The sequence below is a fragment of the Furipterus horrens genome, unplaced genomic scaffold (assembly GCF_987537825.1).
Source record: "Furipterus horrens unplaced genomic scaffold, mFurHor1.1.pri manual_scaffold_11, whole genome shotgun sequence".
In the NCBI taxonomy this organism is placed as follows: Eukaryota; Metazoa; Chordata; class Mammalia; order Chiroptera; family Furipteridae; genus Furipterus; species Furipterus horrens.
The window spans coordinates 13,949,982-13,967,487 of record NW_028327181.1 but is presented as its reverse complement, the minus strand read 5'-3'; the positions used below and the strand labels follow the sequence as shown (position 1 = coordinate 13,967,487).

At 45.6% G+C, this 17,506-nt stretch overlaps 1 protein-coding gene across 1 annotated transcript in view; it reads left to right on the top strand.

Moving 5' to 3' along the window:
• Window positions 1–10,907, top strand: part of PITPNB (phosphatidylinositol transfer protein beta) — a 60,171-nt gene extending 49,264 nt beyond the window's left edge. The window contains exons 9-11 of the mRNA XM_090291075.1: window positions 2,373–2,483; window positions 4,153–4,275; window positions 8,925–10,907. Coding sequence (XP_090147201.1) covers window positions 2,373–2,483; window positions 4,153–4,275; window positions 8,925–8,975 — 285 coding nt within the window. The 3' untranslated portion in view covers window positions 8,976–10,907. The remainder of the gene's footprint in view (window positions 1–2,372; window positions 2,484–4,152; window positions 4,276–8,924) is intronic.
• The last annotated feature ends 6,599 nt before the right edge of the window (window positions 10,908–17,506 follow it).

The window sequence follows — 17,506 nt, the reverse complement described above, 5'->3', positions numbered from 1 at the left end:
AATCTGAGAAACAATGTAGGTAATTGTTGAAATCACATGTGAGCTGTTCTTGGAGCCCTAGTTTGGTATAGGCATGTTTATATTAAATTCAGCTTACTCTTTAATTGGAACCATGCTTGATCCTGCTGTTTTTATAAAATGGTGGGAGAATTCTGAAGAGGCGATGTTCTACTAGAAATACTCAAGGTTTTCAGTTAGCTCAAATTGTCTAATGATTTGGACTTATAGAGCAAAATTACCAGCCGCCCGAAACAGTAGGACCTTGGAATGTCCCATCTGGAGGGTACCTCAGGTCCCATTAGGGGAGTATCATAGGAAGTTTAGCCTGTGTGGGCAGGGGATATTTTGTGAAGCCCAGGAATACTGTTGGGGGGCGGGGAATGCAAAAATATCAGAAGTTTTAAGGCAAGGCATTGGATGCCAAGGCCATGTGCATTACCACCGCAGCCCTGGGCTGCCCCTGACTCTGAAGGGGGAGCTGAGTTCGCTCACCCCTGCTTTTAGTGTCACGTAAGTGGAGGATGGCAGTTTTCATAGAGCCCAGCTTGTCCTTTTACAGACAGAAGTGAGGCCTGGAGAGGTGACGGGTCCTTCCCCCCTTACATGGCAGTTACTCTGCATAATGGGAACTGTTGGGCAAGTGTAGCTGACAATTTTAAGTGCTCTGTTCTGCATATACCCACATTGTGTTTCACATGCAGGTTTGCAGTGACACTCATTGGGTTAGAGAGCACTGGCGCACTGCTCACTGAAAAAGGGTCTCTGAAAGGCCAGTTCTGTCACTTTCAGTAGGAATGGGCACTCAGAAGCTGCGCATGTCCCGTGGGAGATTGGTTGGCGACTTCCACACCCTGCAGTCCAGCTTAAGTGCATGGGTCCTGCAGGTCAGGGTGGGAGAGGGGCCCTGCAGATTTGTGCTTTATGCCCAGGGCCATAGCAGCCACAACAGAAGGGTGTCCCTTCTGAGAGATTGTTGGCACCAAGGGTAGTGGTTGTTATCATTACTTACATACATAATTACTCTTCTCTCTGCCAGCCACTTTTGTGTCCTCTGGCAACACCTAGCACAGATTGGGTTGTAAATGGCACCCACTTAACACTTACTGAATTAAACTTGTTCATAAAGTATGAGAAAGGGGTGTGTGTTTGTGCTCAAGCACTGAATTTTACAGCGGTACTGTACTCTCTTTTATGGGAGGGAAGTCATGGAAAAGTAGAGCCAAGCTAGCCAAGTTCTTCTGTTGACATAGAACTCACCTGGAAAATGACGGTTTGTTGTATGTAATCTTACTTAAGTGCTTGTGGTGTTACCCCATTGATTTAACCCATATACCAGACCATTATTCAGAAGATGAACCGTTAGTACAGAAGAGATTTTCTGAGAAAAGTTGATCAGTCATTCAGGATACTTAGTAGGACATTGAGTTCTATTAATAATACCAAAGTAGAATTTTTTCATATATCTTATCCTTAGAATTCACTTGAAACTGGAACATTATTGAGAGTTTAGGGGGGGAAATGTGGTCTGGGGCTATGATTCCACAAATGAAGAATAATCTTGGAGTTTTAGAATAAGAGCTAGAAAGCCATCATTTTTTGAGTTTACGCATATGTGGCTAAATGCAAAGAATATTTGTTCACACAATGAACTTACTGCAAGTGGGATGTGTGAGTGAGTTGAAGCTGACAGGAAGTGACAGTGGCACACAGTGTGACTGACGCTGGCATTGTAATGCCTTGAATGCTGTGTGAAGCTGAGAACAATGGCAGGGAAGGGGAGAACCCTTGTAAAAGGCTGCTTTATTTCTTCACTCAATAATTTAGCTTTTATGAAAAAGGTCCTCATAGTGTGGCACATGACTTTCTCCTCTTTTGAGAAGCTCTATTTAATTATTTTTTCAAATACAAACTTGTAAATATGACTAAGAAAGAATAAGGGGGAGAGAGAACTAATGTGTATTATGCTTTTGAGTTCTACCAACTAAGCACAACATATACACAGCTCAGTTAGTAAACCAGTGCCTTGTTTTGAAGACACAGAAGACAACTACTTCGTGATCTTTTATTGTGCCTCCCTCATACATGGTGGTGATATGATAATGGCCTTGTGAGAACCCTTACATATTAAAGGCTCACTGTTGATAAGATGTGAATAGAACTTGGTATTTCATATGAAATCTGAATGGTGGAAGGAGGGTCTGTAACAGGAATACTGCTGCTTTTGCTAAAGTGGTTTCAGGTTCTCAATACCTGACGTAAACACGTATGTGAGATAGTAATTTTCTTCATGTATGTCTGTGATGTCATTACACAGCAGTCAGAATCAAAACATAATAAGTCACAGTTTCCCCTTTTCCGTGTTCCCCCTCTAGAAGGAGCTGGCAGGCAACCCTGACTGCCCTCAGATGTGCGCCTACAAGCTGGTGACCATCAAATTCAAGTGGTGGGGGCTGCAGAGCAAAGTAGAAAACTTCATACAGAAGGTAAAGTCTGCTCAAAATGCCTTAAATTTAGGTTAAGATTTTGAGGTAGCTATTAATGGGATATTTTCTCTGTTACCGCTTTTTTTTCCTCGTAAGGTAAAAATGATTGTCCCTGTATAATTCCTCTCTGCCCTCCTTTTTCTCCCTAGAAACAGCAAAGACAAATGCCAGTAGAGGTTCGAAGGGTCTTGTTTTAGGGAGGAGCATAGCAATTTTCTGTTCAAAGCGCTTTCCTTATGGTTTGCCCAGCTCTTCTGTAGAGACCCCTTTCTACATGCATCGTGTCCCCAAGGGGACATAGTGTCCCAAACGGGCTGAAGGGAGAGGCCAGGCCTGGCCTGCAGAGGTGCCCCTTCATCCCAGCTCAGCTGGGTACCCCTAAGACCTTCCACACAATCTCTCCTGACATACACTTTCTTGGGTACTTCACAGTCTTTTTGTGGCACGTCTTCTTTAGGGGTCCTCGCTGAGAATAATCACACATAATCTGAGGATCCCAATTCTGATCATCTCTTTTTTATGACTTCTGTATTAAAGTGAAAGTAACAGGGGCAGTCGATCTATAAAGAGGGGAGAATTGCAGTTGTATAAAAATACACATGGCTCTAAACACACAAGGACCATGGGAAGTTCTTTGGTATTTACTTTTCCTGTAGGGTGAGTGTGTATTCCATTATCATTATAAAGAAGCCCCTTTTATGTCTCTGGACCCACTCTAGTTGCGGTGGCAGAGTTCCACCATAATTTTTTTTTTTTACTTTTAAACTGCAACTGCTCTAACAGTTTTGTTTTGTTTTTTAAAGGATCTTAAAGTCTGGAAACTGATTATTCTTGGGCCTGCTTGCAGTTGGCCCACAGTAGGCACTCTAAATATTGGCTCCTTCCTTCCTCTTGGATCATAATAATAGATTAACAATCTAGTTCTGATAAATAGAAGTCACTCATGTAATTGATGAAGTCCCTTCTGTTCATGGAAAAAAAATGCTAAAGTTGAAGATTGTCCAAAAATACTGAAGTACTCACTGTTCTTGGGAAAGTTTAATAAAACTTAAATAATCCAGCAATTAAAATCACTAATAATATATATGGGTATGGTGTGTGTGTGAGTGAGTGTGTGTGTGTGTGTGTGTGTGTATGCAGTCATATGAGAATAGAAAAATTAATGGAGAGTATTAATAATTCTTAATTTAATTAAACATCTTATTCCAAGAACCCACGACTCCTCTTTCAGTATCTTACCATATTCTGTCTCACAGTATTCCTTTGAACTGCAGAGAAGTTAAGAATGATAATGTATAGTTTTACAGCAGAAGAAATTGAGTTGACCTTTGGTGATTGACATTTAGAAGAAGGTAAGGAACAAATCAGGTCCAGCAGGTGTTTATGTAAAATTAGAGTATACACGCCACATTTTTTTTTTTCCGTTTCTCCTAAATCATACTTCCTTTACAAGGAGAGATTGTTTCACATTTCACAGGGAAATCTTTCTTTTTATTATGTTGTACTAAATGATAATAGTATGAAATTAAGATTTCTACTAATCAACATAGTAGCCTTTTCAAACCAAGTATACATCGATTTCATCTATTGATTGGGACATATAAAGTTAATGTGTCATTAATCTTAGAGTTATACCATCTCACACTACTTTTCTTCTTTGTTTTAAAAGCAAGAGAAAAGGATATTTACAAACTTTCATCGCCAGCTCTTCTGTTGGATTGACAAGTGGATTGATCTGACAATGGAAGATATCAGGCGGATGGAAGACGAGACTCAGAAAGAACTAGAAACAGTAAGACTTCCTGTTTGTGGAAACTCTTAACTTTCCCTTTCTAGTACTGGATGTGGGCTTAGTAAGTACAGACTTAGAATTAAGAAGTGTTATTAGAAGCCATCTCTGAATCTGTATGTCCTTCTCGAAATTGAGTTTCTCAGACACTAACATCTCTTTATATGTCTGGTTTCTCTTGTTGAGCATCTTTTCTTGAAAGTAGACTAGCACTTTCTTCATTTAGAATTTGTTATCTGTAAGATGTCCAGTGGTTTATGAATTCTTTATTCTAATTAGTTCTCTGATGAGATCTGGTTCATAGTCCTTTCAGACACCCACTTGATGAGGACACAGTGCCTTTGGCTCGTTTTGTTACCAGAGTAAGTTACTAATGTTAGCGCAGGAAGTCGCAGTTCCCTCCTCTGTGGCCGGGATAAGAGGAGTGGTACTGTCCCTGATTCTAGAAAAGCCTCCTCCCCTCCCACAACAGGCAGTGAGTCTTATTTCTTTGTAAGCTTTCGGCAGAAATAACATACAAGCGACCCTAGGGGCTAGAGGTCGGCATGGCATGTTTCCAAGTCAGGACCCACATAGCTCCTCCCCACCGCCGTGAGCAGGCCCTTCCTCGCCTGGGCGCCCCGTTTCTCCCGGGGCAGGGCCTTCCCTGACGTCCTCTTGCTCGCGTGTCTCGTTTTGCTTTTGCTCTCGGCTGCGCTTCTTTTCAGCTGTAAGTAAGGCCCCGTTGGGGAGCGGGGGGTGAGCCCAGGGGATGTCCAGGGTGGGCGCATGGTTTCCATGCCGTCATCGCGGGTCCTGCCAGCAGTGTCGGTTTGGGAAGCCCTGCAGGCGAGCGTGTTTGACAAGCGCCTGTGTGTGAGGCAGGAACTCCATTTAATCACAGGAGAGTGGCAGCAAATCAGGTTCTTTGGCACAGAAAGAAATCTATTTGTCTGGAACAGAGCATCGTGAAGAATCTGTTTAAAATTGCTTACTTTCAGTGATTACGGCAGATCTGCTTCTAATTAGCTTTATACAAACCTTCTGAGAGGACCAGGACATATTTTCTTTATAAGGCAATAAAATGTTTTAACCTTATCTTATACATAAAGTAAACTCTAGGCAGTCTCTAGCTTATGAATGGATTTTGTTCCAAAAGTTTTTAAGTTGATTTTTTGAAATTTGGGGCATGTTTTCCCATAGAGCAAACACTATAAATGGGGGTTTGGTGTGTAGGCCAGCCAGTTGGAGCCTCTCTGACCTCAGTTTCCCTTACTGCCAGTACGGGGTGATCAGATGGCAAGCATGGGAGACTCATTTTTAGGCTGGCCCGGTCAGAGTGTTTCAGCAGGCAAGGACCAGTCGTGGTTGGGTATGTCCTGGCTTTCTGTGCCTCTCACCAGCTTCTGTGTTCCCTAACTCAAGAGTCAGATGCCCTTCTCTGAGAGGCTCTCCCCACCACCATGCAGCTTGAGTTCCTTTCCCTGCCTTGCCTGGTTCTGCTCCCTCCAGGTGTGCCAGGCTCAGCAGCACCGGCCAGCTCTGTCTCCCGCGCTTTTGAGCAGCTGGTGTCAGCCAAACAGTGAAAAGAAAGCAGTGTTACACTCCAGTTTCTCTTCAGAGCACACAAATCTGCTGTCTTTTATTAACGGTTTCTGTGGGGAGGAACAATTCTAAGTTTTGGGAGAAAAAAGGAAAGAAAGAAAACATCATGGTTACACTCATTCTCACTAAACCCATGGCACAGCCTTAACATCTCCAAAAATGAGTTACCAACACTAAGATAAACCAGCAAACAGACTCCTTTTTATTGGACTGGACTCTGGTGAGGAAGAGTGGCCACAGTTGAAGGGGAATGAGTGGAGCCCTCTCTGGTTTGGGCTCTGAGCCCTACCTCTCTCTGGACCCCTTGGACAGAACTTGGCTGAGACCTCTTCTTCCCCCACAAGTTCTTGGTCTCCTGATACCTGAACACAGAACAGCCCCAGTGCCAACAAGACGAGCGGCCTGGCGAGGACGTGGCGCCCCGCCCCCACCCGCGGCAGTGCACCTGCCGCCTCCGCTGCTTCCCCGTGCGGGAAAGGCGGTGTAAGGCCGCCGAGTCGTTTCCCAGAGCCATTATTATTGTACCCACAGGACTCAACCTGATTGCCCCAGGAAGTTGGGAGGAATCTGTCATTGGTTAAGGTTTGGAGGTACATGGCAGTTTCTTTGTTACAGATTTCAACAACATTTTAAGGAAAATTTCAGCATTAACTGCTGATCATCTTAACATAAAATCCCATTTCAGCTGTTTTGCTTTAGGTCATTGGGGAGTGCTCTATTCCTTATCACATATGTCCTAATGGCTGGTTTATGAGCGTCTCAGAGTCTGGGCAGCATCATGCCTGTGGGCCAAACCGCCTGCCAGAAAGCACCCGCCTCCTGAAGGGGCTTAACATTTTCAAGTCTTCTTCGCCAGGGAGGAATTTCCTCTCTTCTTGAGGTCCTGCTTTCCTGACACCTGATGATAGAACTTGATACATTGTAATTCTCTTCTTAATTCACAAGTATTTTAAGAACTGGATTTCTTTCAAGTGGCTTTTGGCCCTGGAGGGAAGGCAGAGCATCTGAGAGGTCAGGCTGAATGGCAGCGCCAGGGCCTGGAACCTAGGAGCCGTCCTGGGGGGGGTGCCCAGCTGCTGGGAGAGCGCCTGGGGCAGTCCTCCTGCGATTGTTCTCAGCGGGCACTGCTGTGGGGGTGGGTGGGAGGGCTGCGTTTTAGAAACGTCTTTATTGCATTTGTCCCTTTTCTGTCCATTCTTTTCCGTAATTTTTTCACTGAGATTTTAAAACTGTCTGTAGGCTATTGATATGAATGTCTGTCCTTTCTGATGCGTCCCTGTGTCTGTCCTTCATTGTTTCTCGGACATTGTTTCTATGCTTGCTTGTTCTTCCTCTTTTCGCTAAACTTCCCATAAAGAACTCCTCTGGGGAACCCTGGTCTCAGAAGCAGCAGAGGTGGCCATTCCTCACGGCTTCCTTTCTGGTCTGAGAACTGTAAGAGTAGGAGGCAGACCGTCAGGCCGTTGCCACACCTCGTGTCGGTGAGCGGTCGTTCCCCTTGGCTGTGTCTGATCATTTCACATCACTACTCTGCAGGCTTTTAGAAACAGACACACATTTTTTTATGCTGTGTAAGAAACTCCTTTTGAAAGATTTTCTTTAGACCAAGATTACTAAAGGGGCTCAGAACTTCATTCTCTATGTGGAAATGTTTTACATAGGCAGTGATCACTTCATAATCTCTTCTAGATCTTCTTTTCTCCCCCTTTTTACTAACCCAACATAGAGTCTGTGATTTCAGCAGCTCATGATTTTATTTTACGTTTAGATGCGTAAGAAGGGTTCCGTCCGAGGCACGTCGGCTGCTGATGTCTAGATGAGTCCCCTGTAGGGTCAGAGACAATATCACACTGTGTAAGTGAAGACCTGGGTAAAAAGGATACTTAAAAACCAATACCTTTTTGGTAATGGGTAATTAACTTGCTGAGGAGGAACTACGTGTTGAATGTGGTTTAATTTTTAGAATTTAAGAGATTATATTTTAGAAATTGACAGTGAACATTTGGGTTATTATTGTGTAAAAATGTTATCCATGGAACAGGTTGAATTTCGTAATCCCAAACTACTTTTTAGCGTCACTGGGTTAGAAACCAGCTGCTAAGTGTGCTGTGTAGCATTGTCCTAGAAGACAGCTGATTTCTCACTGATAGTCAGTTACCTGCCCTGTTTTTCAATGGGACCAGTTGTGGTTAGTAAGGAAATATATAAAAGCATTTTAAATCAGATCTTTTATCCCGTACCATAAGGGCCAATCTCAGTAAGTAATGCAATTTTTTTCTGAACACCAGAAAGTCTTCCTTTCTGTTGATTCTTCAACTATCTTTACAATTAGCTTTAATTTGTTTAAATACACTTTTGTTTTTTATTTACAACGTAAACATTTTTATGATCTTACTTATCTAACACAAATTTATTTGTTTAAATTAGAGATTTTCCTAGAAGGGATAATAGTGTCTCAAGCTATCCCTCATATTGAAACCAGTGTGAGTAAACAAATACTGACAGTATACTGGCGTCATTTGTTAATATTGAACTGCGATGTTTATTGAGGAAAAGCACAAGACAGAACACTACTCACCCCACTGTAGTTCTTTGCTGCCCTTTACATGTGATACCCACTCTTAAATTCTAGAACATGGGAGACATGGCGTGTTCAGTAGTGAAGAGAAGCAGTTGTACCAAACACAAGCAAATGAACTCTGCCAGGGTCCCTCCAAGCCCTTCCTTTAAATTCAGTGTTCCATTAAAAAAAAAAGGAAGAAAGAAAACAGTCACTGTTTTCGTAAAGTTCTACATTTCTGTGATTTGTAGTCGATTTCTGTGATTTTTAGTCGCTCTTAATATATTTTCCCTCTGATGAAACAAAATGTTATGCCATCAGTGAGATCAAAATTGTCAAGAGGTTGAATGTAAATTTTTTAAATGTAGTAGTTGGGGTCCATTTTCTGCTACAAGTTTTGAAACATTGAGGGGTTTTTTCAGGACAATGTGTGTAACAAACTACTGTCGAACATGTTCTGTGTCTCCCAGAATTTTAACACTTTGCCCTTCTTCCGCTTTCCTTGCAGTTACGTAACCAAGGACAAGTGAGGGGGACAAGTGCAGCCAGTGATGAGTGAAGAAGAATCTGAGCAGTATCTGCAGTGTTGGCATTTCCCAGACATGTGCTTGTGATTATGTGCTCACATGCACGGGTTCCCATCCACGTGTATATATATGTTTGTGTGTGTATGTCTGTAGCTGTATATAAAATGCATGTAGAGCTACAGATCAAAGTACATACACTTGTGTATATATGTACATATAAACATAAGGGATTAGTACTTCTCCAAAGTACTGTACCTATCTTCAGCAAGAATGCAAAAGAAAATATTTTCAATATATATAGCTGGAACAGATTTTAATAATCAGAGTAATACCATTCATTAATGGACAAATTGACTGCAATGTAATACTAGCTGGTATGTTTCATAAATGTCAAAATTGTGGACCAATATTATAAATATATATATAATAGCCTTTTATTACTTTTCCGTTCTTTTAAATCAATCTCTTACAAATTTTTATTTTAGTCTCTAAAGCAAAGACTCCCACAGAAAATTTTATTCAAAATCTTTTGCTATTCCAATGAATCTGGAATGTAAACTCTGAGTGTGTATATAACGATTTATTTCTGGATGGTCATTATCTTACAGCCAAATTGGACAATATCCATTAGTAAAGTTATAGGCCAGTTTTTACTTGTTTTCCCTGAGGCTCAAAATCCTTTTTTTAAAAAAAAAAATCCGGTTTTTATTGGATTTTGTATTTTAAATTTCAAGTATTTTTCTACATCAGACAAAGCAAAAAATGGAGACGGTGGTTTGTGATCTATAATAAACACTATACAATCTTCAGGCTCCTGTTAGGCAAACAAAGAAATTGATGAAGAAATCAATAGCGTTGTAAGCTGTTCAGACAAATCGGAAGAACAGTGCTTCCACAGAGTCTTGTTTAGGAAAAGACCGTCTTCTGAAATTACAGCTTGGAAACTATGCACGTGACCTGGGTTCCTCACAGCTTACACGATAGACTAGAGATAGTGATGGTGTGTTGCTCTTTTCATGTTGAAACAGTTTGAAGGAGGAGGCGCTGACTTTGAAATAGGAAAAATGGAAGCGGCAGCGTGAGGTTTGCCTGCACACAGTTAGGAGGCCCTGTGGAGGGGCCGGGCCACTTCCACCCGTTCGGCTGTGCTCTGAAGTAGCATGTCATTAAGAACATACCCTGAATGAATAAGCCTCATGAAAAAATGCCGGTTGAAAGCTGCTGCCACCTTTTTGTTTGAAAGAAAGGACCGGATAGCTAGGTAAGAATTTTATCAGCTTTCTCTGTTCAAATCCAGTTGTTCTCCTGTCAGTCCTGGAAGCTTGAAGAGAATGATCTTGTTGAAGCCTTCAGGTTGCAAACTGTCTTCTTTAACCTCCCGCCCCCCCTACTACACACCAGCTCCTGTAGTCACATCATAGTAGTCATCTGATTTGCTGGCAGTCCTGCCCCCTCTGCCCTGCTTCTCTTTCTCCCACATGCCCTGTGTCCCCACCGGAGTGATCATGCTGGCTCAGACAAGGGTGTCTCCTGCATCGCGACACACTGCTGTCCTCAGCTACAAGCCCCACGCCGCCGGTGTCCTCTGTGTCCTCGGGATCGAGACGGATGTTGACTCTGAGCGAGTGCTGTTGTGAGATAGGTTCTGCCAGCACATAATCACTGTCTGCGAAGTGTTCGATGCGAGGACAATTATTGCTAATTGTGTGAAATAAAGAGTCTCGTCCTCTCCTGTTAATGAACTTAACTCTCACTGGCATCTGCAGCATCTTTGGGAGCCTGGGCGCACATGGCAACGAGAGCCCAGCGCGTGGATTTTAATGTTTCCCTAACAACTGTGGAGATTTGAGGGAATATGTGGTGAATGTAAAATACCTAGTTTACTTGGCAGTCTCTTGTGTAAATTACAGTAAAACAAAGTAAATGAAATTTAAACAAAAAATAAATTTGATCACAAAATGCCACTTGTGTGCTTGAGTGGTTGTTTCCCTGATGCTGCGTCTGCTTCAGAGCACTGCAGACCGCTTCTTTGCTGTTTTTTCAAGAATTCTCTAATTTTCAGCACTGCCACTCTGGGAAAAATAAAGAAAAAATGGGTTTGTGTGTGTGTGTCTGTGTTTAATTGCAAACTCCTGTTCTTGAAGTGCGCCTCTGCCACATTAAGTTGTTACATTTGGCTTCTTAAGTAAATTTGTCTTTAAAAGCTAAGCAATAAACTGAAGAAAGATTATTATTAGCCTCAGAGGTTTTTTAAAAATTATTTTTAAAGGGGAAAAATATAGAAAACCCATAGTACTTTTAAAAGCACTCAGTAAGGATTTTGCGTAGTTTTACTTCTCTTTTAGGACTTTGGAAGGTCTGCTGTTTTTGGACATGAAACAACTATTTTCTCGTGGTTCCGGCTTACATTATAGAGTTGCTCAACGTTTGGCGAGGCGGCCGGCCGTGTGGATGTGTTTAGTGTATAATGTTATATTTCCAGGGTGTCGCTCTGTTTGTTTTCTGAGGTCACTTTCCCAGTGTTTTGTTTCAGACACAGTGTGTGCACGCGCACGCAGCCGGCTGAGCACTTGCAGGCCCGGGTGAGTACAAGCAGTCCGCAGCCCGGTGTGGCAGACGGGAGTTCTGTGTGATATGCGGTCATTTAACAGTATGGAGTTGTGTGAGAGAGACCTCTGACATTCACATTGTACAGGTGGGAAAGCTAAAGGTCTGGCTGGGATCCGAAGAGCCCAGGGTGCCATGAACAGTGGGCATGGGGTCAGCACACCCCCTCCGGCCCCTTGCTGAGTCCCAGACTGTCATGGAGGCCACGATGCCCAGCTGGAGCGTGTTCAGGGTCTGTTGAGATGTTATATCTGCTAGCATAGGGTATGCCCTCTGTGGTGTGAATTCTCGCTTCCTAGTCCATTCATTTGCCAGCCTGCCTCCTGGTTGGTCTGAGATCACTTTGGACCTAACACCTGGCTTTTAGAGAGCTAACTGTTCTCTCCCCTCTTCAGTTTGCTAAGCTGTTAAGTTTCTCAGCTCAGCCTCCTCAAATCTCGTCTCTGAGGAGGTAAGAGACATTAACAGGTGACTGGTCCATCTCTTAGCAGCTGGGCTGATGGGGTCCGTATGAAGTTTCCTGCTCTTAACCCTTTGGAAGGAGAAACTTCTGACTGTTATTCATCCTTCAGACCTCATATTACTGAGTGCCACTGTGTTGTGAGACAGTTCAGTGGATACAGATGGAATTCCTCAAGTTACCCTCACCAGCAGTTACAGAGTTCAGGGCCTCACATGCCGGGAAAGAGGGAAAGTGCTGGGGGACAGGTTAAAGATGGGCCTGTGGAGCATGGAGCAGCCACTGTCACAGGGAGTGCCTCCTAGGAGCCCTGCCGGTGTCACGGGGCTGATGTTTCCCAACTGGGAAATACTGAGCAACCATTTCTTCAACTGGATTGAATTAGGAAACGTCGAACTGCAGATACTCTAAAGCAGCCTCCCAGAAGCTCCAGGGCCGTGCTACACATTAAAGCAGTACTCAGCAGCTCTGGATGGTTTGAAGAACTTCAGCCCAGGTAAACCGGAGAGGTTCTCTGCTCTGGCTGCATCTTAGAATCATGGGGAGCCCTTAAAAAAATAAATTTCCTCCCTATGGCTTGGGTTGTGTGTACCCTATTTCCAAAGGACAGGCAAAGAGAGCTAAGAATTCCCCCTCTTCCTGGAAGATCATGAAGAAGACTGCTTTCTCTCAACTAGTCAGATTTTCTACCCATTCTTCAAAGCCAAGTACTACTGACTGCGCTGACCACCTTCACCTGGAGTGACTTCTGCAGCAGGCCGCACCCCTCATTCGGCTCTTAACAGACTCTAGGCTGTCTTGGTTAATACAGTAAATGTCATCTTTTATATATATGTTTTGCATCCCAAGTTAGGTTGGGAACTCATGGGCAGGAGTCACAAGTGCCCAGTAGTCACCTTCCCCGATGGAAACTGACTCCAAAACTGCTCCTTTTACCCACAGCAGATACCTGCCTACCCTCTGTAAGACCTCTTTTGAGTCCAGAGTTAGAGGAGGGGAAAGTAGAACCCCAGAATCTAAGGTCTGACTTGTGCCTTCAGAGAATTACATCCTGACAAGTAGCTGCAACAGGAGGTGGTACTTCCGGCAGCTAATAGTGCAAAGTACGACGAGAGAACAGAGGAGGGAGCTCCAGGTCTGCATTTCCTCCTCGCCTTCCAGATACCTAATCCAGAGCTATGGTAGACTCTTCAAACTGAAGGAGTCTAAAAGCAAACTCTCAGTCTTTTCCTTTTTCCTCAAATGTACTATCCAAGCCAGAAATTCTAATTGCTTACAGAGTCTTAAAAAGTGCTTCAAATGCCTGGGAAATCCTATTCCTCTTGTATATCCTGGTCTAAGCCGTGTTCTGATGAGCTGTCCTCTCTAGGGAAGGGACCCATAGATTTTCTGTAAAAGGATAGATAGTAAATATAGACTTACAGGCCATCTCGTCTATCACAGCTCTGCCCTTGGAAGGCAGAAACAGCCATAGGCGTGTAGAACTGTGTGTTCTGATAAAACTTTATTTTCACAAACAGGTAGTGGGCTGGATTGGGCTGGTGAGGCTTGGACTAGAGCGTGGAGGACAATCTGGACCTGGCAGAGGTGACATTCTAGAACACCCCTGATTGTACTGCACCCCTGCTTGGACACCTTCATGAAAGACCAGTGCAGCCAAAGCCTCATTCCGCTGTCTGAAGTGGAGCCAATGATGCTTGTCCACCTCATGGCTGTCGGACGGTCAGGCATGTGTGCTAGTGAGCTGATCTCCCTCCTCCTGGGGCCCGATGGTGGCCTTGGAAAGGGCTCTAAGCCGAGGGAGGCAGCTGCTGAGGTTTGCCATCCTGCTCCCAACCAACACCAACCGGAAGTTGCAGGATAGAGAGCAGTGATGGGCTAAGAAAGCTGTTGTATGAAGTACAGTCAGGTCATGCTGGCTGGCTAAACTCTTCTCAGTCGGCATATTTTGCTTCACAGTGTGTCTGTTGTCCAGAAAATACCACCTGTGGCTGTTAAACTAAATTCTCTCCTTATGCAAAAACTCATAGATGCCCTATACATTTCCCACGATTGAAACCTGGCTCTCTAGATACCACTGCTAATGTGTTGGCCTGAGCCTGGCCCTGTGGCTCCTGATGGGGCAGAGTAAGGCCAAGTCTTTGCCTAGAAAATTGGCCCAGAGTTTCCCTGAGTCAGTGACACTTGACCTCAGGCCGAATCTGTTTACTCCTTGAATTCCGAGAAGCAGTCAAGCTCTGTGACGTGTCTTGGCCCCGCTGACCCCTAATGTACTCTGACACCACCTCCTAATCAGTCCGGAGTAGAATTGCCTTGCCCTCCAGACTGAGGGCGGGGGTTTCATGAAGTGGAGCGGAGGAGCGGCTTATGGTGTTTATGAATGTATATGCTAAACAAAAAGCCTCTGGGCATCCCATTGCACACAGAGGCCCTGCAGCCTGGGAGACGGTGGCACTCTCCATGGCTCTGGAGGTCCCGGGACAACTGAGCCCGCTGGCAGGTGCTGGAGTGCTTCCTGTTGATGGTGTTCTGTACCCATCGTTCCAAAACTGTCATTCCCAGAGAGGCACTGTGTAGGGCGGGAAACTTCTCCCAAGTAAGGCTGGAGGGAGGCCCAGGGTCAGGCCCAGAACAACCATCACACAGGCCATTCACTTAGATCAGGGGTTGGTAAACTCTGTCGAGGGCCAGGTAGTGACTATTTTGGACTTTGTGGGGACATACAGTCTCTGTTCCAAATACTCGCCTCTGCCTTTGTGGCCTGAAAGCAGCTGCAGACAGTATGTAAACAAATGGGTGTGGCTGTGTTCCAATAAAACTTTATTTACACAAACAGGTGGTGGGCTGGATTTGACCCAAGGGCAGTCATTTGCCAATGTCTTCTTTTTAGAGACTTCCCTTCAAAAAGTCAACACTTTATAGCACTTACTGTGTCAGGCGCCGTTATTCTAAGCACATAACATGAATAAATGGCCGCCTCTAATCTTCACAACCAGCGGATGAGACAGATCCTGTTATCACCCCCCCACACACACACACACCTACAGATGAGGAAACTGAGGCCCAGGTGTCCTTTTGCTAGGTCATATACTGAGCACAGCAGCGCCAGGGTTATAACCCTGGGGCCACTACTGCTCAGTCGGCCGTCGGCACTGCCCATCAGCCTTCCTGTCCTTCAGAATCGCAAACTTCCACGTCTGAGGCGTGGACTAAGTGTCCCTGTGAGAAGCAGCCATAATGATAAAAAGTTTTATTGCACACACCCTATGTTCTTAAACACCATTTAGGAGCAAACTTGTATGACTGATTCTTCCCAGAGGTCGGAGCCAAGAAAACGTTTCTTCCTAGACAGAGTCGAATTCCCCTCCGTATTGGTGTCAGGAAACGCCCAGGTTGCATCTGTCCCACAGAGGCAACCTCTTTAGGCGGGGTTTCCTGACGTCATTCCTTCCCCCCATCCCCTCCCAGCCCCCCATCCTATGCCAGGGACTTGATTTTCCTGATGGCTCTGTCAAATTCGAGGGGGTGTGGCTCCCCCGTCTCCATCCCTCCTATGTAAGTAACCTCAGAGTGCTTGGCGGGAGTGGGGGATTTACTGATAATTCTGAAGTGTATGTGGAAACACAAACAATGTCTGCTGTGTCGAGGTGAGAAGTCAGGACTGCAATCCCTCTTCAGCTGCAGGAAATCTCTAGGCCTGTGAACATCTGGAGGGGAGCCACCGTGGTGGTTTTGTTAGCATCATGGGATTGGGGGTGGTTACCCCTCCCCTTTCGGAATTGTCTTCAGCATTTCACTGTACAAGAGAATCTTAGTTAAACCTATTTTTGTAACACACAAGGCCTTGAGAACACTTCCCCATCCGTGAATGCCCAGCAGTGCCTTCTATCACTGGGGATAAGATTTTTCCCTTCAGCATCTGGTGGGCCATGAGCTCACTCTTCTTCCTAGGCGTGTGCCAGAAAGCCGTCTGGGGTCGGGGCTGGGGGGTGGGATTCAGGATTCCTCCCAGCCCCTTCCAACCCGACAAGCTCAGATTTTCCACTTGTGCGATTGAGGTCAGCGCCTGCGTGCCGGCTGGCGAGCTCCCCGCACATGCAAGCGCCAGGCCTCAAGCAGGGGCTTCTGGCACTTGCTTTGGAATTTACCCACCTCATAGGTCCTCTGGATCCGCAGGCTGTTGGTGCTCTGCAGGGCACCCAGGATCCTGGGGGAGGGTTTTGTGGAGGGGGGCTTCATCAGTGTCTTGGGACAGCCCGGCCTGGCCCTGGCTCTGGGCCACCAGGATGAGATGGTGGCCCCTGTGTTTGCTCAGGCCTTTGTGTGAGCAGTGAAGGACGGCCTGGCCAGGACAGAAACAGTAGGATTACTGTTGCTCGCAAAGAGCTTCGGTCCCTTCCTTGCCAACCTCCCAGAGAACATGGAGCTCAGCAGCCATGCCTGCCGCCATTGGGTTTTACTAATGGTCGTCGCCGCTGTCTCTCTCCAAGAGGCCACGCTGGACATGGGGGCTTTGGCAACCGATGCCTGCATTCCAAGCCTGCCACGTCCACTTACTGAGCAACGGCCAGCTAGTAAGTCTTGGCCCCTCTGAGCCTCTGTGTCCTGCCTGCAGAGATTTAGGGTAATTATACCAATGCGGAATGTGGCCATGAGACAAGAAATGTGTAAGTAATGCGTGAAAAATCTCCCCAGCGCTGAGTCTACCCCTTGGTTTTCCTACTAATCAGCTAGGGTGACTGGTCTTTACAGTTCGCTCAGGATGGATAAGTTTCCTGGGAGGCTAGACTCTGGATGTTAAAGCCAGGACAGTCCTGGGCAAACTGGGAGGGACAGTTGGCCACCCTATTTTTAGCCCCCAATGTCAGTATTCTCTAAACCAGCAGCTTTCATTTAAAAACAAATTAAAAAGCTGAACTGACTTTGTATAGGAGGCAGGCAACCTTGTTTTATAGCTGATGTGCCCCAAACCAACTGCCTCCCTGACCCCCAGCCCCAGCAGGGCTGACAGGTGCCGGGGTGAGGGGGCCAGGTTGTGTGGTACCAGTCTCTGAGAGGTGCTGGCCGGGGGGCCCCGGCAGGATAACTCCTAAGGGGAGAGTGCAAATGCCCCACCACCAAGCCTCCTCTGCTGTAGCGCACAGTTCCTACCTTGATCTTGTCCAGGAAGCCAGGAGTTACATCTTTGAGGAAACTGGGGTGCACATAGGTCCAGAAGCTGCCCTCTGCTGAAAGGAGGCAGAAATTCCTGCAGCCTATGGCCTCTCTCCCAAAGAAAGGAGGGCCGTGCTGTGCCTGAGAGGTCATGGCCTGTTGGCCTGGCCACCCTCCCAGTCCTACCTCTTCACCTCCCTGCTGCAGCCATGCTTGCCTCGTTCTCTGAGACCTCAGAGACCAAAGCCCCCAGGGTCCTCTAGGCCTGGAGCCCTTTTCCCACCCTGTTCAACCTTTGACCTCAGCCCAGGAACCACGTCTTCAAAGACACCTCCCCTGACT